General features: G+C 36.9%; 2 protein-coding genes across 3 annotated transcripts; both read left to right on the top strand.

The window, feature by feature from the left end:
* The first annotated feature begins 954 nt into the window (after positions 1-954).
* On the top strand, positions 955-6,564 carry LOC149943778 (innexin inx2-like). The gene is made up of 2 exons (XM_090175192.1): positions 955-2,466; positions 4,739-6,564. The coding sequence occupies exons 1-2, from the start codon at positions 1,544-1,546 to the stop codon at positions 4,950-4,952; spliced, it is 1,137 nt and encodes a 378-aa protein (XP_090031318.1). The 5' UTR covers positions 955-1,543; the 3' UTR covers positions 4,953-6,564.
* Positions 6,565-15,935: 9,371 nt separating this feature from the next.
* On the top strand, positions 15,936-24,577 carry LOC149943779 (innexin inx2-like). Of its 2 annotated transcripts, none has more exons than XM_090174397.1 (3): positions 15,936-16,121; positions 16,210-16,913; positions 23,209-24,577. In XM_090174397.1, the coding sequence occupies exons 2-3, from the start codon at positions 16,243-16,245 to the stop codon at positions 23,621-23,623; spliced, it is 1,086 nt and encodes a 361-aa protein (XP_090030523.1). In that variant the 5' UTR covers positions 15,936-16,121; positions 16,210-16,242; the 3' UTR covers positions 23,624-24,577. The 2 variants fall into 2 exon arrangements, with proteins under 2 accessions (XP_090030523.1, XP_090030524.1); XM_090174398.1 differs by having other exon boundaries at positions 16,231-16,913.
* The last annotated feature ends 680 nt before the right edge of the window (positions 24,578-25,257 follow it).

Below are 25,257 nucleotides of genomic sequence, written 5' to 3' on the forward strand. Positions count from 1 at the left end.
AGGTGAGTAATTTTCAAAATGAAGAATATTTTACATTTGCGAAGCAGGTTTTTCACTCGCCACCCGCCAGTGATAGCTATGAAACACTCCTGTGAGTACTGTAAAATAAATTGTAAAACGTTGTATTTAGATCCGATTTCGCTACAAGAAATCGCGTGACCATCTCGAACCATAATTTTCTAAAACTATGAATTAGTCCTCTTCAAATTACAACAGTACTTAGTCTGAACAAGAACGTAGGTATTTACACCTAGGGGCAACAAACACAGCACCCCAAACAAGGAGAACGCAACCCGTCAAAAGTCGTGCATTTTCTAGTGTACAATTTTCATTGGTTAGACGCTTTAGCGCCTGCTGCCGTCGAAAGGGGAAAATTCGGATATTGTCCTCCCCCTTTCCGTAAAACGTTCAGCGTAAAGGTTCGTCCAATGAAATTTGTACATAACACTGCATTACCGTGTTTAAAGGCTAACTGCGTTCTCCTTGTGTTTGTTGCTCCTAGTTTACACTAAGCGATAATGAATATATCTCGAGAAGATTTTAGCTCCGGCATCTCAATGGTTCCCTAAAACTGGCCTTTTCCGTCGAGATTGAAGCGTCCCCCCCCCGGTGACGTTCTTCCTTCCCCCCTTTCCCCCACGATGGCCGCCGATCGATTCAAGATGGTCCTTCTCCCCAAGTATACATATAATACCATAAGTGGATCATTCTCTCTAAGTAGACAAAACGCTATGCTACCTATGACTTGAGTCTTTGTCGGGGTCGGCCTGGCAGCCCTTTACAACCGCCCTATACTGTGTATCACCTCAACTTCACTCTGAATTTATACTGCCGAATCTAACGTTTCTTACATCTCTTATGGTACGTTTCACTGTCTTTCACGTCTGAAACGAGTCTCGAGGGCCCGAGAGAGAGAGAGAGAGAGAGAGAGAGAGAGAGAGAGAGCAATTTTGGGGGTTGGATCCTCGAATTTTTCCCCCCAAAAAACCTATACCATATTTGTTCACGGTCAGTTTCAGATCCATTGGCAAGGGTAGAGTTTTGTTCAATAAACGCCCCTTTAGTTGCCTTCTTGACCACTCGGTGGCGCATCCACCAAAATATTTTCCAAAATTTTATCTTTGAGTCTGCTCTCTAAACAAGCTCTGACGTCACGAAACCCAGACTAGAGATACCCGACCGAGACCCGGAATATGTATACTTAGCGAGAATGATCCACTTATGATAATACTTATAATTACAATATACTTCAAGTTGATCAATCAGTCTCTCTTGGCGCCATCTACGTGAAATTTCGACAGGTAGATATCAACTTTCATGTTATTGGCTAATTGAATAATTCCGGGATTAGGAAGATAAGGGTAATTCCGTATCTAAGAACTTATTCGTCCCCACAAAGCGAAGAACGATACGGGACGATGCGTGATAAGTTCGTCTCTAGTACATAAAACATTACAAGGTATATTTTCTCAAATACCGACGATAAACTTTTAATATTGAAAAAAAAAGTGAAAACAATAAGTAGTATACGAAAACTGAGAACATGGATGTTTTGGGAAGCGTAAAAGCATTTTTCCAGCGGAAAGCTGAAAAACCCATTACGGACAATTTGGTGTTTCGAATGCATTACCGGGGAACATTCTCCATATTAATTGTCTTCTCGCTTCTGGTCATTTCGCGTCAGTATTTGGGAGACCCGATAGACTGCATCACCAGAGATGATATTCCCAACAAGTTACTGGACACTTACTGTTGGGTGCACACGACGTATTCGATGGACGACGCTTGGGATAAGGAAGTCGGCGAAGAGGTGCCTTATCCGGGAATTGGTCCTTCTAAAAGCGGTGGTAAGAAGGTGTACCACGCTTATTACCAGTGGGTGTGTTGGGTGCTGGCCGTGCAAGCCTTACTTTTCTACGTTCCTCATTACATATGGAAGGCGGTCGAGGGTGGAAAACTGAAGAACTTGATGCAACACTTAAAAAACCCCATCATGAAAGAAGATGACAAGATGAAGGAAACGGGGTTGTTGGTCACTTACTTCCAAAACAATCTGAATAACTCGCACGGCGTCTACTTCTACTTGTTCGTTGTGACCGAAGTTATGAATTTCGTCAACGTGGTCGGTCAAATGTTCCTCATGGATAAGTTCTTGGGAGGAGAATTTACCAAGTACGGCTCCAAAGTCTTGTCTTTCACCGAGTACGACTGGAAGGTCAGGGACGATCCAATGATCAGGGTGTTCCCTAGATTGACTAAATGTACTTTTCATCGGTACGGACCTTCCGGCGATGTTACGAGACACGACGCCATGTGCATCCTGCCCATCAACATTCTCAACGAGAAACTCTACGTCTTTCTCTGGTTCTGGTTCGTCATTTTAGCTGTCCTCTCTGGAATCACCCTTCTTTACCGGGCCGCTCTGATTCTGATTCCACGTATTAGGATGAACTTCTTAAAAGCAAAGTTCGTATTTCAAAAAATTTCCTTATTGTCGTTTTCCGTATTTTTTTAAACAGTAGAGAGATTAAACGGCCACGGACTCGTTGGAATTTTTAGAGGAGGGCTACGGAATCACGTGTTATCGCCAAGCCGGAAAATTAGTTTGAGTCACGTGACGTAAAAAGACAAGCTATCTCTAATTCAGTCAAATAATTCTGTGCTCCTCTTTGTTAAAATAGTTTATCTTTAGCAGGTAAGGTTATACCCCGTTTAAGCATAGCACTCTAGAAGTTTAACGACATCACCGGCTGTAGGTGCACGTAAGAAACACCCTCTTACGTCGTTTAAGGGTGCTTTCAGTTTAAACGGCTACGATTAATACGTAAGATTAACCAATTTCAGACATTTTGCTAAACCAGGGTAGACGAGTACAAGAAAAGTGTTTGAACAATACTAGAGGGTAATGTCTAAACACGAAATCTAACGAAATTTCGATTTCGTACATCTCGGTTTATACGGTTAATGTATCTCCTTGTACCGAATTCGCGTAAATTTAAATTATGCAAGGCTTAAGCTTTGTTCAATTTACAACGCTGCTATAAACAAAATAACTTAATAGAACTCTCCTCCCGACCTGTTGAATTGGGAAATTGTAATATTCAGTATTTTCATTTAAACACTATAAATATTAAACAACGTGTCACATAAACTCGGTAGAAATATGGCGTCGTCTTCATGTTATGAAATATCAAGGCATGGAGGACAAAAGAGGAGAGCTGACTCAGCCTTTGGGCCGTGTAAGGCAGTTTTGGAAAGCAGATACTAACGCCATCTGGCCGTAGTACGTTACAAAAAATAGTGAAAGTACGGAAAAATTTAACTTCTTCTATAAAAATGTATTTATTTTACTTTTAACTCATTGAATTTGGACAAAAATAGTGAATATTGTTTAAATATGGTTAAGTTTTTGGTTTCCGAGTCTATTTGGATTTTGCTTACTCTTCGATAACTCGGTTCATACATGCATAAGGTGATAAATTTTCTACTTCGCAACAGCGCTGCCAAATCCTGAAAATTAAATTATAGTAATAAATTTGAATTTGGCCGTAATATTGGTGTAAACTTGACCGAAGTAAATATTTAAGATAAATAAAAAAATTATTAGCGTTTAAATCAAGTTGGTCCCATTGAAAATAATCTTGACTAAAACCAAAATAATATTAAAAGCTAAAGTTATAACTCCATTTCCGATTAATTAGAAAAATATTGTATTACTCCTAGTGACTAACGAAACAGGAACTGCTGGACTATTTATTATTTTAAAACATGAAGGTGCTGTAGAAAATCGATCAGCTTCTCGCATCGGCCACTACGTTGCTATACGTAAAGCGAAAAGCTTAATTAACGTACTGCCAAAAAATAGGCGCGTAATTATCGCCGTGTACCATAAAAGGCCTTTCTATTAATTAACGTGGCTTTAATGTTTACAGTTTTTTTTCTCAATTTTACAATGCTTCCCCAGCTCTCCCACTAAAGAGAGCGAATGAATTCGTCCATAGGTTTGACTGCGCAATTTCAAGAACAAGTTGGGCGGCGAATTTATGGAAAGGCCTATTATTGTACGTCTGGCAATGCTGCAACGAAGTATAAACCCTGCAAGGAAACCGTCTACTTAGACGAAAATCCAGCAGTTCAAGAACTTCTTATGTACAATCCATTGAAAAAACTAATTGAATCCTTTGGTCAAAAAACAGTCACCTCTCGAAAACGTATAAGCCGAATTTGTAGAAGTGTACATTGTACCTAATAAAGCTACGTCTACTCACCTACAAGTTTCCGTAGGGGTGACGTAACCTGTCTATTAACTAAAAATTAGAGTTTAGTTATTCCATGGACACTATCTCTAACCGGACGGGAAAAGCAGCCTAAAAGAGATACCCCTCACTGTCCGTTTGCGTCCTACTTTGTATTAGCTGAAATATAGTCGGCCATACTCGATTCGCAGGGCCGTCAAGGTCATTCGGAATGGAACGTTTTGTTGATCACGACGAATTATATGGCCTTGACAGCCCGAAACTTTCAAAATTCTTGAACCTCCCCCCCTTTACAGAGAGACGGCGGCGGCGGCAGGTGATTTTGTATGGTGGAAGCTACAGCTTTTCCCGTCCGGTTAGAGATACAGTGTCCATGGTTATTCATATCCTGGAACATGTTTTTATTTTGGTTGTCTATTTTAGCATGCAATAATGTTCTGGTTTCAGTTCCGCTAAATAATTTATTTTTCTCCGGAATTTAGGTGCAGACAAACAGACGCCAACGACATTGAAACTGTTCTGGATAACTGCTCTTTCGGAGATTTCATGATTATGAGTCTCCTGAGCAAAAACATCGATCCTATAAACTACCGTGAATTAATGAAAGAGTTGGCCAACGATATCGAGCCATTCACCGCCAGAAGGGGCAGTGATGAAAGCAACGACGCTACTCTTTTGAAATCGAAAAACCCATAAGTACTACTTTGCTTAAGAGTGGCGCGGAACCACTGAAATAGTCATATCAAACGATTTTGTCTAAACTAACTAATTTTATCATTGATAAAGTGTATGAGTAGTGCTTCAAAAGTACACGCAGCAACCGCTTATGGAGAGGTCAGCCCACTCGCATCTCTGCCGTATAACGAAATGCAACCCGTAGTCTGCAAGCGTAGTCTGCTCCTGGTGAGAGTACAAGGGGCACGTAGAGGGGGGGAGATCAATGACTCGTCGTGACATCTAACGACCGTTGGGAACTAATATGATTATTAGCGAGTAAATTGTTGTAGATTGAATAAAGGTTGTACACTACGATCCACCATCTATTGAAACGTAAAATTTTTATGAATTATATAACTTCTGTTGAAGTAAGATAATACAATAACAAATAATTAGTAAAACAAAATTAGGATAGTCGTATCATACAATAATTTGTTTTATGTAATATCTTAAATGTAGATTGGGGTAGATGGCGCGAGTAAATTTTTTCCCGAGTAGGAAACTGACGAACGAGTTGCACAAAAACCGGGAGTGCGCCGACCTCTCCATAAAAATATCCTGATACAAGTTTTTAAATATAATTACCTTCAATTTAAATAAAAGAAAACCAGTTTTCTGTAGAATATTTTAATATAGAATTTCGTTGCCAAATCCAAAACAAAATGGTGCCCCAAATATACTTTAACATCAACATCCATTTTGTGGCGATGACATGGAATTGAAAGCAGTATTAAATATAATGTGCCATCTGCAGGGCGAAAACGAGGAATTTGACGGATCGGTCATTTGAGAAAATCAAGTACAAATTTCTGTAAAAATCAGCAAATCCAAGATCCTAGAATTTCCCTCCTATAGACTTGCTATTATAAATCCATAATAAAATGCCTTTTGCAAAGGAGGCAAATTTCAGACCCTTCGCATTATTTTGAGCCTCTTATCATAAAATTCATACAAGGTGGAATTAGGGCTAGAGAAGTATTTTTGAAATAGAAATTTATATATTTTTATTTTTGACAAAAAAATTAGAAAAATGAAGGAAGCGTTTAAAGAAAATATAATCTACCAAATTTCACCGAGCAAAGCGCCACCTTGTGATCAGTCCCGCGTAAGGCAGGCTAGGCGGTAGTCTAGGGGCCCACCAATTGCAACGGCGTGTCCTGTTTAAACACCGCTTAGAAAAATTCTTCAGCTAAGCGAAACGTCTTTCGTTGGCCACTAGGTGGCTTTATGTTCACTGAAAAAACTAATTCGTGACGCTGTCGCCGCCTTTTCGCATATCGCTTGCAACAGTGTGAACCAAGAAGAGAATACTTAAGCGGCTAACGTCCAGCTAGAGTCGTAAACATTGTCAAACAATACGTACTTAGACACTAAGAAAAACCAACTCCATCCTTTCTTAATGTGTAATGCAATTTTTTTTCAACGCTCCCAGAGCGCTTCCAGAGTGTACTTCACACAATGTGAATGAGCGTAAAACGAATACGTTAATCCATCACATTAGTATAGGACTTTCACATTTTACAATTCATTTGATTCCTGATAATGTATTTGCTTTATTGTAGTTATTCAATAAACATTATAGAAAATAAAATAGTTTTGTTTACCATGTAAAACTAAATGGTGAAGTGTGCTTAGAAACTCACGCCTCGCGGGAATGCCCCTATAGGCCTTATTCCTAGTGATACCAAGCGGAGATTTTTAGAAACTCATGAAGAGATAATTGTAAAGTAGTCGCCATTTTACAAACTAAACAAGGATCTCGAAATTTATGAACTGTATACTCAAAGTTTAAAAAAAGTAACATGCTAATTTATTCTTCGGAGAAATATCTTTACTACTCTCCTAGGCAGTTTAAACCCTAAATTACCAAAATTGGTACGCTAAGTGCAATTGTCATAGTATTAGTATAATTAGTATTTAAAAATCGGTATCATGTATTTCAAAATAAGTAGCTTCAGAATAGTCAAATTTATGCTGCCATTCAATAAATTGTTATTATTTGATCTCATGCCAAAGGAAATTTATCGTCATCGTTACGTAGAAATAACACGCAGCGCCCAATTCGCTGGTGGCGTATATGCGCACTTCACAACCATATCTTTAGATGTCAACGAAGTTTATAACCCTTAGGTTTTCACCGTAGAACCAATGGACGAAGCTCATGTTCTTTTCTTTAGAGCAGGAGAAATTGTAGTTTTGTTCGGTTGTATACTATTGGACCGAATCCCGTTCGATCGAATCCCATTGAACCGAAACGTATTTTCGTTTATAGCCCAACATAGCGGGATTCGGTTGAACGGGAAATTTAAATCTGGTTCGTTTTCACTTCGGGTAGGTTAGTTCAGGTTGGGTTGGGTTAGGTTAGGTTAGGTTAGATTGGGTTGGGTTAGGATAGATATGGTAGGCAACTATTTCTCGTCGGGTCTTATCAAGGTTATTTTGAAAAAATAAACCCGGAAAATATCGAATTTCAAGGGAAAAAGGTCTAAAAATATACATCGGTACGAAATAATAAATATTTAAGACATAGTTTTGTCCAAATTAGATATACTATCGTCACGTACCCTACGATATATAAAAATGTATCACTAACGTTATATTGAATGAAAACCGCGCAAAACGCGGTTTTTGGTCGATTGGGATTTGGTTGAATGGTACATTCGGACGAATGGGATTTCGTTCCAAGGGTCTACAATCGTTTTGTTCAGATCGGAAATAACCTCTATTATGGGTGTATAGGGTGACGTTCCACTCCAAGTAAAAATGTTTAATGGGCACTAATTAAACAATACCCTTAATTACCAATTCCTCAATTTCCTAAAGGGATTTTCATTTCCGATGGCAATACTAAACTAGATATTAGCTTTTGTTCGTGCTTATAAGTCATAGAAACCAAGTCTGTCCGATTTTGTCAATCAGAATTAGTACGGCTCAAAGGCAGGACATTGTGAGGTCATAGTTTTGAAAACAGGTAGGTGGTAGGGTCAAAAACCGTTTTGGTCAGAAACACTAATAGAACAAGATGGTCATATAGGTCTAGGATGGCTGGTGCCTTTCTTGATCTTACGGAATCGCTTTAAGCCAATCAAGAGTCTCGTTTTGTGGCTTACTGGGACGACGAAGTTACCAAGATTTTATTACTAGAATTAATCATTAATAAAGGTGGATATACCCAGGTAGCACAATCACGTACATATTACGTGTTTTATCGAGGTTTCTAAAACTTATACGTAACACGTTTGGTAAACGATGATTATGTCACCAGTTAGCACGTTTTTCACCACGTAGCTTTTAAGTGTTAAATTACGCGTTGATTTAGATTAAAAAAGTGCCTATTAAGTTCAAATAGCATTAAGTTTGAAAACAATAACCGTGTTTTTTATTTCAATTATACCGTATTAATCAGCGATTTTGCGTGTATTCAGGAGTTATTTTTTGTGTGTATTTAGCGATTAGTTTCCGTGAATTTAGGAATTATTTCACGTATATTAATTTCTTTTTTTGTGTGTCAATCGGTTATTTTTCGTTGGTCAATCGGTATTTTGCGTGCATTAATTCGTTGTTTTTTGTGCAATACTTGGCTATTTTGGGTGCATTCATTGGTTATTTTGCGTACATACATTATTTATTTTGCGTGCATTAATTAGTTGTTTTTTGTGCAATACTTGGCTATTTTGGGTGCATTCATTGGTTATTTTGTGTGCAGTCATTGGTTATTTTGCGTCCATACATTAGTTATTTTGCGTGCATTAATTAGTTGGTTTTTGTGCAATACTTGGCTATTTTGGGTGCATTAATTGGCATTTTGCGTGCATTTATTGATTGTTTTGTGTGTATTTATTGTTTATTTTTTAATTATGTGATGAAACGTTACACATTACACGATGAGTTTTCGTTTAATACTAGAATGCAGAAGACGGTAAAAGATAGTTTATTGAATATCAAAAACATATGACTAAGAACTAATTTCCATCTCTTCAATGCAGTAGTTCTTTAACAGATCTCCATTCTCTATAGTTCTGTAGCGTGTGGTTTCTATATGCGTTACTAAATGTTAAACGGGGAGGAGCCGTCCATACGTTACGTCATAATTCTATACTGGGAATTTAAATTTATCAATTATTTTGGGGTACACTAGCAGTTCAATACTTATAATCATTTATTATAGTATGATCAGAAGTTAATGAGTTGAAGTTATCGGGTAGGTTTAAATTTTCCCTCACGCGGACGGGAGCAGTGTCATCCCCCATACTATCTCTGGCGAGAGGGCTCCTATGTGTTTGCTTTTCCCCACCCGGCTTACTCGAGGTCTCGGCGGGGAACGCTTCTTCGTTGCGATTGTCATCCCCTCTTTTCGTCTTTCCCCCTTTCAACCGGGGAGCGCCAATCAAAATTTTACATACATCGCAAAGGGGTGGGGCGTAAACGCCGAGAAAGAGGGAGCGCAGAGGGAAAAAGCTTCTTATATTAGTGCTATTACTATCCGATAACTTCTGGTATGATTAGTTTTCTTGAGGAAAACGAATAAATAAATTGGCTCAATTTTAAAATAAATTTTTATAAATTTAGGGTTTATGGTGCTATTCTGATTCCGGAGTTAGGTTTGCGTAATTTGTGACGTACTTTAGATGGTGGGGTCTTTTCAATTGTTACTCCTCTGTAAGATTAGAAGGGGTTGTTGAAAGAAAATAATAGGTTACTCTGACGAAGACCTTCGAGTCGAAAGTTTAGAAAATTGTGGTTCTTCTACACCCCAATACAAATATTTTAATTAATTTAGTAACTTTGTAAGATATTTTTTATTCTACGATTTTAGTCTATTTTCGAGAAAAACGTATTTTTATTATAAATATTTGTAATTCGTGATGGGTTAGAGAAAGCCATGGGCCTAATTGAAGTCTGCATTTTCAACAATAAAGTTATTGTTTTTCCATAACTGTTTAATATAATATAAAAGGTTATTAATAATATTCCAAAAAGGGAATCGAATTTCGTTTTTTACCCGAATCCCGGGAAATTACGCGGTTACAAAGTTCTCAATTGTAAACTTCAGCACTGAACCTTCTTTAAACAATCCAGGGATAATTATTTGTTTAGACAAAGGCAAAACTCACCGATTCGGTGTATTTTTTAAATAACCTACTGACTATGAAATAACAGCGACTGCTAGGGCCTACGAAGGTTTGAAGGGGCCTACAAATTAAGGATCATGAATATGATAAATCAAATAAAAAATATATCCTTCGAAATAGAGCATACCAAGTTCTTAGGCCTAATAAGGCCTTAAAACGGCACTGGCGACTGCGCAAGTGCGAAGGTATTACAAAGAGCGGCCATATTTAAAAAAACAGTAGACGCCAACATGGCCCTTTATTGTGATACCTTCGCAGTTCGCACATGCGCAGAGTAAATTACGCATTGGCCACTTTTGCGTAAGGGATTTTGAATCTCAAAGGGATTTCAAAAATTCAAATTAAATCAAATTTAAAAAGTAATTTATTTTCCATTTTCGTACATGAAGGGGTTAGAGTTTTCAGAAATCGGAAACTGATTTTTAGATTTCAGAGCACAATTTTCGAGTTGATGTCTGGTTTTATAGGATGATTTAGATATTTTTGAACTAATTTTCGCACAGATATCGGTATATTCAATTAGATTTTAAAATTCCTAACTTTTTTTCTACAGAGTGTACGGGATTTTTACGAGTGTCCAAACCCTCAGATTTACGTTTTAGGGTATCCGAAAAGCAGGCCCGACAAGAGAGGGAGAAGCCGGTACAAATGACCGGGGCCCGTGGAGCCTAGGGACCCGGGTTTTAACAAACGAGGTACACTTTTCCCGGGGTTCTCTCCGAAAAAGTATAGCTATATCCTGAAGAAACGGCTCTCTTGGAGCCCGGAACTCATATTTTGCTAGGCTGCCCTGCCGAAACGTCCCTGTTTTAATTAATCCAAGGTCTTTGTGAGATTCCGTGCTAATGACTTATGTTCTTTTCAAAGGAAAAAACTTCAAAGGAAACATTTCTACTTCCTGTTTCAGACATCCATCCCAAAGACTAATATGTAATGCTAGAAGTTTGGTGATTACTTACGTAGTAAACTAGTAACCAGGGTGGGGTGGGGTCATTGGCCCACTCAAATGTTCTATAGAGAGGGACAAATAACCTAATTGCCCCCGCCAAATGTTTGGTCGGTTCAGATTTCAAAACGAACGAGATAAAGATATAAGCAAAAATTAGCCATGAACCAGAAAAAGGAACACTTCTGGCAATTTGACAACCTGCTCTACAGGTCAGAGGTCTATGTCTTTAGTTTAGTATAAACTAATTATGCTTTATTTAATAAACACCAGTTAATTTAAACTATTACCTTAAATTAACCTTTTGGCTTTTTCGTTACCTAGTCTTTTTAACAGAAACTATATCGATATAAAAGCTAGGCCTTTGTTATAAGTGTATGTGTAGCAGACTTGGAAATAGTGATATTTTTTAGTTTATTTTATTGAGAGCCACTGGCCCAAGCGGGGGGGGGGGGGATTAGGGGAAAAATTTAAAATTAGGTAGGGAAAATAGGAAAAAAAATTGGTTACGTTACTTACATAAAATTTATTAACTTTAAAACAAGCAAGTACATCATAATATCACACATAATCATTTGTAACGCTAGATCCCGCTCTCGTATAGGGTAGGAAAACAGAGTTTCAAAAACGGCGTACAAATTAATATGTTCCAGAAATTTCCGTCAAATGTTTCATAAATATTTTTTAATAAAATTGAGAACCCCGGTGGCCCGCAACCCCCGTTCGAATGATTTATTTTAAGATCCCACTGATTTTTATTAATAGCCATTGGCCCCAAGACTCCCGCTAATTCCAAGTCTGATGTGTAGGGAACATTTCGGTGACCGTGTAAAACATCAGAAGCACTAAACAATTTGGACTGCATATCCGATACGATAAGTAGAAGTCTAATGTCGAACATTGCTGCCAGAACTTTGACAACTCTTTTCGCAGTAAAAAGAAAACCCGTTGGAAGTCCAGTTGCGGTAGCACAAACTCTATATATGACTTTGATGGAAACGTCTACGCCAGATCTGATAAATTTATTTGGCTTCGGGAACACAGGAATCTGGCATTTGAAAAAGTAAACGCCAAATGAAACTTTTAAACTAGTTTGGTCGCACAGAAAACCAAAATGTTGTGTGTCACTTTGTTTTTCCAAATGAAGTTTTATTGGGTGTATATGGCATCATGGCCTTCACATCATATTTTTCAAAGTTAGAAAGATGTTGTTGGTGCATGGGGCAACCTGGCCTTATCAGTATCATATTTGAAACATAGATGGCGCCGTATTTCACTTCGCTAAACGTGAAATTTTTAAACAATTTTTTCTGAACAAAATATTTACCCCACGTCGACGTTCGCGTTTACGCCTAGAAATGGGTCGCTGAATATCTCTATTGACCTACTACTTCAAAAACACTCATAAATCAGTTAGCCTTTAATGGAGCCCAGTAGCGGCCAACGTAGAAGACTTTCATAAATTTATGGGTTTTCAACTGCTAAAGAGTTGATAAATCTCAAATCGTCAGCTTAACAGATGAAAAATCCGGTAAATCTAAACTAATTACAAACTTTCGAATCCAAATTTGAATAAACCTATGCATTTCAGCAAAGTACTAAAATTAAATAATTACAGGGCTCCATATCAAAACAGGGGCGTAGGATCGTTCTAGAAGTTGGAGGGGGCAAAGATAAACGAAAAGGGGTCTGGAGAATGGTTTTTAATTTTTAATGGAGTGTAGCTTCTCCGAATGCATGTGTACTTGCAGGAAAATACTAAAATTTAAACACAGTTGAGGTTCTATAAACTGTATATGCTTTTAAAATGATAATTTGAGCCTTTTGAAGATTTAAACTGACCAAAGGTTGGAGGGGGCAATAACATTAGTTGCCCCTCCCAGCAAAATTCTATAGGGAGGGGCAGGGGGCCGGTTCCTACGCCCCTGTATCAAAATGCCCCAAACCAAAGCATCAGTATAAGCAATTGAGAGACTTATCATAATGGGAAATTTATAACACTCGCGCTTTAACTGATAATGATATTTGATTGCTATGGAATTTATATTTAATCCGTATACATTTACATTTTCATAAACTAACAATTGTAAGTATGCCAACTATTTATCACTGTGCAAAAATTATATTTGGACGGAGACCTCGAAATATGAATGTACTTGAGCACAATATTAAAGCATTAAGAAGTATTCGAAGTTAAAGAATTAATATTGGCGGCATTTCAAAATATATTTACTTATTGACAATATTAGGAAAATTGTTGTATATTTATAGTTTTTACAATTAACAATAAATAAACTGTCAAATTATTCAGCTAACATATTACGTCTAGAATGTATACGTGATATCTTGATTCTAGTATTAAATTTACAACCGTTAATTGGTTCTACAGCATCAAACTTTTAAAATTTGTGGACTTTCAACTTCGAGACTTGCATTTTCACATGAGTTAAAAATAGATAGTTTAATGATAACACTGCTTACATATTATTATAATATTTAAACATATTAGTCAATTATTGATTTTTAACTATTTATTTTCATAAAAATGTTTAAATCTTAATAAGTACTAAAAATGATAAATTTGCGACACTGTCATTAAAATTTTTACCATGGAGGAACACACAAAACAGTGAAAAATTGTAATAAAATACATATGTTGACATTTCATCGATCATAGCTCTATAATACTCCGAATTAGCCTTTTCAGTTTCCATAGAGCCACGAAGCGGCCAACGCGAGTACTCCATGAATTTCTGGATTTTCATCTGCTAAGCCAACGGTTTGTTATTTAGAAAACACAAATCTTCTGCTTAGCAGACAAAAATTTCTAAATTTATTAGCTTATCGCGTTGGCCGCTACGTGGCTCTATATAATCTGAAAAGGCTAATTGCACCTGTTAATAAGCTACTAATCTAGTTAAAAACTAGTTTTTGACGGCAACCGAAAAAGGGCGTAGCAATAGCTGTCTTTTGCGAATTTTAACATGGTTTCCATCCATTTGTTTCTATTCTATTTGTATCACCTTGAAAATGGCTGGCAGCCCTGTTTTCCAACGACTAGAAAACCGGGTTACCATACATTTTCCAAGTCAAATTATAACGAAAAATGCACGATAACTCTGTTAAAAACGTAGGCTTTACCATTATCCACTTAAAGGCTTCAAAAAACCGTCGCTTGAGGGAAATATAAATAATAATAATTCCCTATTTCCCTGGTAGTAAAGCGTACTTATTTGAGCGGGACCAATAACTCTTCGATATTTGGTCCATGGGTTAAATATTTCTTTATGGGGAGCACAAGGCTGTAGCTTTTTCCATTTGACTACTCTCGAGCGCTCTAGATCGTTCTGATCAACATTTTTTTTATGTTGTATTTGCGTGCTCGGATCTGCTCCGATAAAGTTTCACGTGTTCTATTTCCAGTTCTCGGGTACCCCGAGATCGCCCCAAATCGACCTGCCCATTTGGACAGATCAACGGATCGATATCGAGATCGGAGCACATTTTTGCGTGTTCCTTTTAGATTTTTTGGCAAAATGGCAGACCAAGACTCGAAATTTAAATTACTAGCAGACGAAAAACAACAAAGCACGGAAATATGTTAAGGTAATGTACAATTTGCGGTTTTACTCTAGTCGATTGGGGCGAGATCTACAAATCTCAGTCGATCAAATGGAAAACACTTTTAGTAAAACCATAAGTCTGTAATATTGTTCCATAAGTTGGTCACTTTGGGGAATATTTTAAAGAGAGCTAGTAACGGAGTGACGTCATCACAATAAGAAAATATCCCCCTAGCGAGGCGCTATCAAAGGCTACGTGTGCGACGAAGCCCGTAATGCAGTCTGCCTTGTGAATAGCTCTAAGTAAAACTTTTGCATGTGAAGAATAGGAAGTGTCACACTTCTGTAACAATCTTGTACACTTATGGTAAACCCTGTCACTACAATTTGAAGTTGGCCATTGCAAAATGAAGTTAACTCAAAGGGCCGTTATAAATTAAACAACGCTACAAACCGGCGAACTTTATTAAAAAAAAACTAGGGCTCGGGATAGTTAATGATCCACAAACAATCGGAATTACTGTTGATTTCTGTTGATTCGAAATGCCACAGTCAAGTGTTTGTGGGATGAAATAAGCTCTACGTGTTGCAACAGCCAAGATATTTTCCTTCATTCTCGCTAGTACGTTGGCTATTTAATTAAACGCGATTTTGGCTGGCTCTGAAAAAAATAAATTTCTTTCTAATTCGGAGAAATTTCACGGGGGGGCTCCCTTTCGTGTCGGTGCTTTTTAAGGCGAAATCTTGAGCAAGTGGTGTGTTCTGGCCGCGAGAGGGTGCGTCGTACCGTTGACCTCTTGATTGCGCTTAACTTTCGAAACACTCCAAAAAACACAATCCGGGCTTGTTGGCGTGTAGAACAATTTACTGGTCGCGGCCCTGGAACCAGCTTAACGGAAAAGCGAAGTAACCGCGGGTTGGGGAATTTAAGCCAACTCTGGAATAAATTATCTCGCGCGGCCATAGTTTTAAAAATCCTATTCGTGTAGATTTCCATCTGCAGGGGCGTTAGTTCGTATTCCCCATTTTTTCCTGGGCTCATCTCTGTTTGAATTGGGGGGAAGGTAGCGAAATGGCGGGGGAAGCGGTGCTTCCAAACCTAACTAGGGGACGCGGTAGCTCGAATAGTGGTACGATACTAAAGTCCCAACTGTTTTTTATACTTTCCAATAGCGAGTGGTTGGCCATTTGCCTCTCGATAAAGTGTTCTTTAGCAAGTGCCCCCCGCAACGTACGAAGCGAAACGAGTTATTTTTTTTTTGTGGACGAGAGTCGAAGGGGGGTCGAATTTTTAGGTTTTGCCCGCGTAGATCGTCAGCCTCCCTATTTTCTCTCGAACCCAGAGCGGCGTTCACTTGCCCCTGCAGTTTGACGAGTTGCGAGCCTGAATCCGACACGCCGCAGTCGCTCTTTCGAATTCGAAGAAAACTTCCACTTGAAAACCGGCGTCCCTTGTTTGGGAAAAGTTAGCCGCTGTTGTTTCGAAGACGAAGATTTTTAACACTTGGTAAGAGTAACCTCGCGGTTATTTTTATTTTAAAGTCTATTAACGGCTCAGCCGACAAAAATATCGGCTTGCATTTTTTAAATTTAAGACTGTTGTTTCTTTAACGAAGTGACCGGTAGTGATGGATCAACTATTCGGGTCGCTCAAGGGCTTTTTTAAAGCGGACAGCACTATCATAGACAACAATGTCTTTCGCTTGCATTACAAGTTAACGGTCGTCTTGTTAATCGCGTTTAGCTTGTTGGTGACGGGTAGGCAGTACATCGGTGATCCCATCGATTGCATTTCGAGAGATGACATACCGGCAAACTTACTGGACACGTTTTGTTGGATCCACACTACTTTCTCCGTCGAAGAAGCCTGGCATAAGAAAGTGGGAGAAGAAGTGCCGTATCCCGGAATAGACCAGTACAAGAAAGGCGAAAGAAGGACTTACCACGCTTACTATCAGTGGGTTTGTTTCGTACTCTTCCTCCAGGCCATCCTCTTTTACATGCCACGATACTTCTGGAAAGCCTTCGAATCCGGTCGCGTCAAGCACTTGATCTTGGGCCTGAACAGTCCCATCATCCCGGAAGAACAGAAAACGGGAAATCGAAGGCTCCTGGTCGAGTATTTTGCCTCCAATCTCAACAACCACAATGTCTACTTCGTCATTTACGTCATCGCAGAGATGATGAATTTCGTGAACGTCGTCGGTCAGATGTTCCTTATGGATAGATTCTTGGGTGGTCATTTCACCAACTACGGCTCGCAGGTGCTCTCTTTCACGGAATGGGATTGGACCATCAGGTAAAATGCGTTTTTTCTTATCAATAAATCATAAGCCTAAAAGTGTGTCCAGTTTTGACCGTTTCCGAAAAATAGCATCGATAAGACTAGGCTGTAAATGTAGTCTAAATCGGAGGTTATAATCGCGCAAAAATCAGTTGGGAGAACGGCAGTTTTGGGGAAAACCGTATCCGTCGCCATAGCCGCAATTTGGGGGGCAAAAAGTAAACCTCATAAAACAAGGGAATTTCGTCCATTTTGGGGCTCTGTTGTACCGCTCTGTTATTTTTGCTATGGCTACCCTTTTGTTGGACAAATAGTAATACACCCCTACGTAGGTTTAGCCATGGTCGCCATTTTGGGGGCAAATTAGTACTCTTCCATTAGTATTAGGCTTGTCCGCCAAATTGGGGGAAGATATTACCCCTCCATTAGCGTTAGGTGCTGCCCGCCTTGTTGGGGCGGGGGGGATAGTACCTATCCGTAGCCTTAGAAATGTTAGCCATTTGGGTCAGAGGTTTCCATCTGTACAGAAAAGCATGGGTGACGTCGTGTCACGTGGCCAGTGCTACTACTCTGAATGTTCCCTTTAGCGCAGGTTTCACCTCTGTTATAAGTGTTGCAAGAAATTCCCTTATCACGTTAGGGTCTAGCAGGTGGGTGGGATAATGATCAGAAGCTGCCTTCGTTGCGTCTGATTTTATAATCGTTAACGGGGCTCTATTTTTTATTTAAAAATAAATAGATAAAAGATTTTTTACACTTTTCTAATTTATTAATCTTTAAGCAAAATCTTATTCGAAATAAATTTATACTTAGCTTCTATCGGCATTTGGCAATTATCTAATATTAATTTAATTTAATTAATTGAATGTTATTAGGGTTGCTTTAAATTTATAAAGCTTAGACTATTTCGTTAATTTTCTAACATTTTTTTTGAAATAATGTAATTTTAAATCATCAAATGAAATTAACTAGATCTAATTGAAATGTTTTTGGGATGGGTCTAGATCTTAACGTTCACATTATGGGAGTAATGCAGTACCCCAACTATAAAGTGGCGTAGAGCGAACTTTTTCTTCTGGTATGGGAAACTGTCATTAGTTAAAGGGATTCAACGCTTAATGAAGGTTAACCCCGTACCAGGAAATTGAACACTTCCGGTAACCTGATGATCTGCGCTTCATTCTTTAATCTTTTAATAAATATTGGTTTTGTACCAATTTATACTTCATATTTTCTAAATTCTATCCTATTTTCGCGTTACTAAACAACATTATATAAGAGCTTTTAAAAAAACGTTTGAAACACGTTGGATTTTCCTGGACTATTGCAATAGTCCGGGGTAAAGTTCCAGTTACAAAATAAGCCTAAAAAGTATGGGGACTTGTAGGAACAATCTAAGAGGGTTTAATTTTAACTGGCCAGGTACACATTTTTTAAATCTAATTTTAGTAATTTCTCACTGCCAGTGTTGTCACACGCCAGGGAAAAAGCAGGGAATTTAAAAAATGGCCTAAATAATCAGGGAAATGTAGGGGATTTTTAAGAATTAGTAAAAATTCAGGGAAAAGTTAGGGAGTTATATTTTATCTTGGCACTTTTTGAAGGTAATTTTATTCTACATCTATGACAAATTCTATGATTATCATTTATTTCCTTGAAAGTTCAGCTAATTTTTTCAACATTGCAATAACCTTTTTACTGAAATGTGTCCATTTAAATTTATTTACTTCTGATAGAAGTAAAATATGAAATAAAAATTTTGACCTACAAAAGTCTGGGAAAATCTCTTAAAATGGTCAGGGAATTTGAATTTCAATATTTTTTGGCAACCCTGACTTAAAGATAATGGAACATCTAGTATTTCTGTAGGAATGCTAGAAAAATACCCTAATTAACCGTTGGTCAGGGAAGTTCCAAATATCTTTATGCGTCAACGAAAATTATAGGCCATTTTATCTGCGTAGACGCGAAATGTTTATTGAATCATTTTGGGCTTCAAATTAAACCGTTTAATCTTCCAAGGATACATTTTAAAGAATTTCCAAGAAGATTGCTCAATGTTAAATGATAAATTCAGATGTTTTAATATTGGCAAATTTTGCATTGACAATCGTAAAAATATCAGTTAACAGTAAACACGCCACTGATTTTATCATGGCCCAATGTAAGAGGTCAATTGAGATGGGTAGTTATCAAACCGATGTCACCCATAAATCTGACGATAACAACGAATTGGAAGATTTATCGAGTGCAAGTTAGACTTAGAATACTGTAGGGTTGTTAAATTTCCGGAAAAATAAAATGCGGAAAAATTTCCAGAAAATTTTCCGAATTGCGGAAAATTTTCCGCAAATCGGAAAAATAAAAAATTTAAACATAAATTACTTTTCAAGGGTTTTTAATGTTTTAAACTTTTTATCGATTTAAAATGACTAATATCAGTAAACATACTACAAAACATTATTAGTGTTACATTTCAACCAGTTTAAACTAGTCTATAGGTTTAGTTTTACTTTTAGATTAGAAAAAATGAGGTGAAAATGCCGCTTTATTTAAATTTGCAAACAATATATTAGACAAATCATGGAATGAAAACGTTTTTAATATTTTCCGAGCGGGAAATTTTCCGACTTACAACACTAGAATACTGGCTACAACAGGCTTACTGTTCACAAATTACGTCGCGCTGAAGTATTAGTACCCAATCATAATTTTATACCAGAAACTAAATTAATAAATACTTCAAATTAGTTTTTTTTGTAATACCATTTAAAATAGCACGATCAGTTTTCTGGATGCTAAACAATAAATAAATATATTTGAAGTTAACTAATAAATAAATTTAATGTAGTTTTATAATTTGGAGGTTTGTGATGCTATTCTGATTAGGTGGTTCAGTGTTTGTTACGATTTATAGGAGTGTTAAAAAGGAATTCAGTTATTTAATTTGTGAATGACCCCTGAAAGTCATTAGCATTTAATCTCTAACAGTGATATCTAGTATCTTTGTAAATTAAATTTAAAATATGAAAATGTATTTTTCCACTGGTAGTTAAAAGTTTCATTAATGGCATAATTAAAAGCAATTGAAAATTTTTATATGGTATATTTATCATCGGTAAGATTGCTACTTATTGTAGTTGGTTCAAAACATTTATTAACAAATAAGTTATTTACTGTAAATAAATATTAGGTTGTAAATGTTTTCAATCGCGCTGGGGACGCAGTCTTTTATCAATTATAAATTCATACTTTTAATAGTAAAAATTTTTATTGAACGATTTATTTTAGAAATAGCAATAGCAATAGTTTTGTTTATGTAACTTTCCCATTTCAGTAAGCCGTAGCTACGATATTTACCGAAATATCGTTATTGGCCATTAATTGGTCGAGATACCGTTATTGGCCATTAGTTCGTCGAGATACCGTTATTGGCCATTAGTTCGTCGAGATACCGTTATTTGCCATTAGTTCGTCAAGATACCGTTATTTGCCATTATTTAAAAGCATTTGGTATGCCCAGTATTCGGAATATATGATATTTGTGTAACGTTGCTTTTTACGTTGAGCAACGTGTTTTTAAATGTAGATGCGAGTCTTATGACGCCGGCAAATGACTGCATTATAGCTCGTCAAATATGCGTTTTCCTTCTCTCAGATTTACTAGTCAAGTTGGCTGAATGCCTACGACCTTGTACGGAAGAAACGTTGTATGCGCTCCTGGTTAGAGATGCCTGTAATATCCTCTTTCAAAAAACCCGACACTCTGACGTGTCCCGCTGTGATTTTAAGCAGATCACACACACTTTCAGTTAACTTGAAATGTAACATATCCAGCCCTAGTACGAGGAATACACGCGTTCTTAAATTATTTAAAAAACCTTAAGACTAACAAACATTGGACCAATGCGTTAATCTTAAGTTGTTAGTCATTATTTTACATTTTCGCGTAGTTAAAAGTTTTATTATTATAACTTACCTTAAAAATAGAGGCTAGTTAGATTTGGTACTTTCACATTTTTTAAATAAATCAAATCGGTTTTTTATGTAAAATTTAAAAAAATTGGAATTCTATTGACTTTCGATATAATTAATAATTTAAAATTATAGAATCATAATGAAATTTCAGTACTTTTTAATATCTTAGTTTTCAGTTATACCTTGTATTTTAATTGTAAGATTTTTTGTTTCTTCATTTAAATATATAGTTATTTAAATCGATTATAAATCTACATCGATTACAGCCCATCTGAATTCTTGACATGGCTTTTATTTCATTCATTTCCCAAGTAACCATGATATTGGCCTATACTTACGGTTTGTATTGAAGGTTAAAGTTTAAAGCTGATTTTTCAAGTCGAACAACCTTTCTATTATCCCTTAATGCTTGCTTAATAACAAATGTGTAATTTACAACGGAAAATCAGTACCGAACTTTCATTCCTGATAAGGTTTTCATTTAAGTTTTAAAAATGCTGTTAAACAATCCGTTTTATACTACTTACTAATGAAATAACAAACAGTTGAGATTTTTCTTTATTTTCTAAAATAAAATAATAGTTGATATAAATCGGATTTTTATTTTTTACAAGATTTTTAAGGTCTTATGGTTTTTCTTTAAAATTGATCAATTATATGAAATTAATCCTAATTGCACTGAATCGAGTTTTCTCTGAATTGACAATGCTGGAGGACCTACGTTGTTAGTACATTTACACAAATGCATTACTTAATTAAATTAAATTCCAAACACTTTTGTAGTCCTTTAAGTAATCAGTTCTTATCAGGCGCGAAACCAAGAGATACCGTTAAGTGTTTCTGGTTTATTTTTGAGAACCCTATAAATACATTGAGTGAAATATAACAGTAACATCTATTTGGTTTTTGGTCTCGCACCTCCATTTGTGGGCGAATTAACCGGTTTTCTATTTAGTTATTTCGTTCTGTTTCGAAACCACCCGTTTAATTGTTCCCCGCTATACAGCGAAGTGTTTGAAAAAGCCTTTCAAGAACTATTTACGCTTATCTTCCACAGTTATTGCCGAAACTTTGTAGCTAATTTTTTAACAGGAAATTTATTCGCTTTTTTAAACTAGTTAAGGCGGCTGTTTATATAAAATTGGAATTTCTTTATAATAACGGATGTGGGAAAATGTTTTAAAGGTAATATCCCGTGTACAATTCTTATTTCCACGGAATGGGTAGTTGCGCGAGTTTTAATATAAATGTGTTGATTGTGTTTGGACAGGGGCGTAGAAAATGTTTTTCGTGGAGGGGAGTAACCCAACTTTTCGCTGAAGGATTTTCCGATAGACCGCGATAAAACCGAATCCGTAATTTACTAGGAAGTATTAATACACAGCCGGGACGAACAAGCTACTGTTTATGGGCCTAAGAGGTGCCAGAAATAAGGGTTGATTTTCAATAAAGCGTGGAAGCTATCCCTACGACATATTTGGGTGGCCTTCTAAAACTAGATCTCGGAGCACCACCTAAACTCGGTCGCGAATTCTAAACAAAATTTTCCAAGTTGAACTAGCCGTAAAAACTATTGTAGTTAAAGTGGTTTGACTGGCGTATGGATTGTAAAATTGCCTTTCACTAGCCAGCCCTATCTCTCAATTGAACAACTAAAAATATTTGGTTCAATGAACCAACTTTACTGCGAACTACTGAGAGAGAAGTTTTAATTGAAGCGCCGATAGGCAAATTTTTACTGTAATCAATTGGTGGATAGCAGAAGGGGGAAGGAAATTACCCCAATTCTATAATTTTGTTACCGTGAGATGAACTGTAGGCTTAAAATACTGACACGCTTCAAACTGGTAGGACTACTTCTTAAATGGTTACCATTGTGACGTGTATCTAAGAGGATTTTCTATCTTGATACCGTGGGATGAACTGTAGGCAGGGTTGCCACGGTACCTGGAAAACCTGGAATTCCTGGAAAAGTCGGGGAATTTGAATATGGGTATAGAAATAAGGGAGAAGTCAGGGAATTTTAAAAATTAGTCTAAAAATCGGGGAAATGTCAGGGAATTTTATGTCAGTTGCAAATAGGAAACTTTTACTAAAATATAGGTTAAAAAATACAAAATCTTAGCACAAAATAAGTCTGGGAAAATCTCCTTAGATGGTCAGGGAAAACATGGAAAAGTAAGGGAATTTGATTATGAAAACACTGTGGCAACCCTGTGTAGGCTTAAAATACTGACACGCTTCAAACTGGTCACGCAAACTTTAATTGGACTACTTCTTAAATGGTTACCATTGTGACGTGTATCTAAGAGGGTTTTCGATTTATTTCCAGATACGATCCCATGATCCGAGTCTTCCCCCGTTTGACGAAGTGTACTTTCCACCGATATGGTCCATCCGGAGACGTGCAGACTCACGACTCAATGTGCATCCTCCCCATCAACATCATCAACGAAAAGATCTACGTCTTCTTGTGGTTCTGGTTCGTCATCTTGGCTGTTCTGTCCGGTCTCGTGCTGGTGTACCGCGCGCTGGTCATCGCGCTGCCCCGAATGCGTTTGGTCATTTTGCACTCTCGGGCCAGACTGACCAATCAGGATTTCCTGGAAGTGGTCGTCGACCGATGCAAGCTCGGAGACTGGATGTTGCTCAGTTTCCTGTCCAAGAACCTCGACCCTATGAACTTCCGGGACCTCATCGCCGAGCTAGCTCGTCGTCTGGAAACGAATAAGATAGACAACGCTTAACCAACCACGATAAACTGCCCATTTTAAACTACCTAAAATAGTTAAACACGATCCCCTTTTTATCACCCCATAGTTTAGGCCCGTCCAAAAATTTAATTGTATTTTGTATTTAATTTTTTTTTAAATATCTCGTTTATTTTTATAGCGCCAATTTCGAACTGAAATATTTGCTAAGTTTTACCGAACGCCCCCTAGGTTTTTTTTTGGAAGGTACGATGTGTCCATCCTAGTTCGAAATGGGGTTATTCAAAAATCCAAAGGACGCGCGTATCGTATTGGTAACAATAACTAAAAATTGTAACTCTTTATTTAAATTGCTTTAATCAAAAACTGGACTTATCCAACGATCCACAATACCAAGGCTTAACTTATATATCGTTCTAAAACATATTCCCATTCTGATATATTTTTTTAAAGTTGACGACAGGAAATGTCGTCTTATTACGTCTGTATTAATTAGAGACGCAAATTTTAATCTTACGCTTTTATCAGGATGGGTGTCACTATGTTTTTGCTCTTAGGAAGCTCTTCGCGTAATGATAATTATACTTAAAAAATTAATTCCCTTGATTTTTCTCGATGTTTAGGCATTCACGTATCGTGGATACCCTAATTAATCAGTGTATGACTGTGAAATGTCTCTTAAAAGAGACAATTTTTTAAAGAGCGGTTTGGTCTTTAAAAAACCTGAAGTGAGGGTTATCGAACTGACATAAAATGAAGGCCACTAAAAGCAACCTGCTTAGGTGCTAAACATATTTTCCATCTTTATCCCTGGAGGGTTATTTTCGTAATTGAGAGAACGACTGATTGAAAAAGTCAGTTGCTATTTTTCTAAAACATTTTACGCGTAACAAAGTGCCTTCGCTTAGTAAGCAATATTGTGAATGTGGGTCCAAATTTACCCAGTACAAATATTTCTAGAGAATATTAAAAAAATTCTTTGACAATGTAGCCTAGGCCTTATTCATTTATATTTTAGAAGCTACATTATATATTACTTTAACGGTCGTAAATTGTAATATTTTTTACCCACAATTGTTTTTTTACAAATGATAAGTCTTGTAAAGACATTTTTTTTAAATGTGCACGAATAATTTTCAAAGCAGTGGTAAAAGGGTTTGTATTGTGGTAACCCTTACAAAAATTTATATTTTACAAAATTCTATGTAGTACTCTATATTCTATATGTAGTATTCTATATATGGTATTCTATGTAGTACTCTTAAATCTATATATGTTACATAAAGGATCTAAATTGCTATAGATTTTAAAGACATTTTGGTAAAATTTCTATTGGATTAATTTTAATATTCTATTGAATTTCCGTTGACAATTTTTGTAAGGGGAAAGACTCCATCACTGCATAATAGTTATTGGTCGGTGCGCGATGTGAACGATGAAAATGGACCACTTTTTTACATTGTATTCCTACGTTGAATACAAACGATATTCCTAAACATTATATTTTTCACAAATCTTGTGACGGCATTTACATAACTCTAATATCGTGCCAAATTCCATTTTTTTTAAAAGGGACAATTTATAAAAGAATATATCTCATCCCATTTAAAATTCATATCTCAACTGAATTAGAGGAATTAATGAAAATGTCTCAAAACGACCCCATTCAG

Source organism: Leiobunum rupestre, chromosome 5, assembly GCF_980474605.1.
Source record: "Leiobunum rupestre chromosome 5, qqLeiRupe1.1.hap1, whole genome shotgun sequence".
NCBI lineage: Eukaryota > Metazoa > Arthropoda > Arachnida > Opiliones > Sclerosomatidae > Leiobunum > Leiobunum rupestre.

What these genes read in the sequence shown, in the direction of transcription:
- LOC149943778 (XM_090175192.1), top strand. Translation starts at nt 1,544, where the DNA reads ATGGATGTTTTGGGAAGCGTAAAAGCATTTTTCCAGCGGAAAGCTGAA. An exon ending in ATGAACTTCTTAAAAGCAAA is followed by an intron (nt 2,467 to 4,738) that starts GTTCGTATTTCA and finishes TCCGGAATTTAG; the next exon opens with GTGCAGACAAACAGACGCCA.
- LOC149943779 (XM_090174397.1), top strand. Translation starts at nt 16,243, where the DNA reads ATGGATCAACTATTCGGGTCGCTCAAGGGCTTTTTTAAAGCGGACAGC. An exon ending in GAATGGGATTGGACCATCAG is followed by an intron (nt 16,914 to 23,208) that starts GTAAAATGCGTT and finishes ATTTATTTCCAG; the next exon opens with ATACGATCCCATGATCCGAG.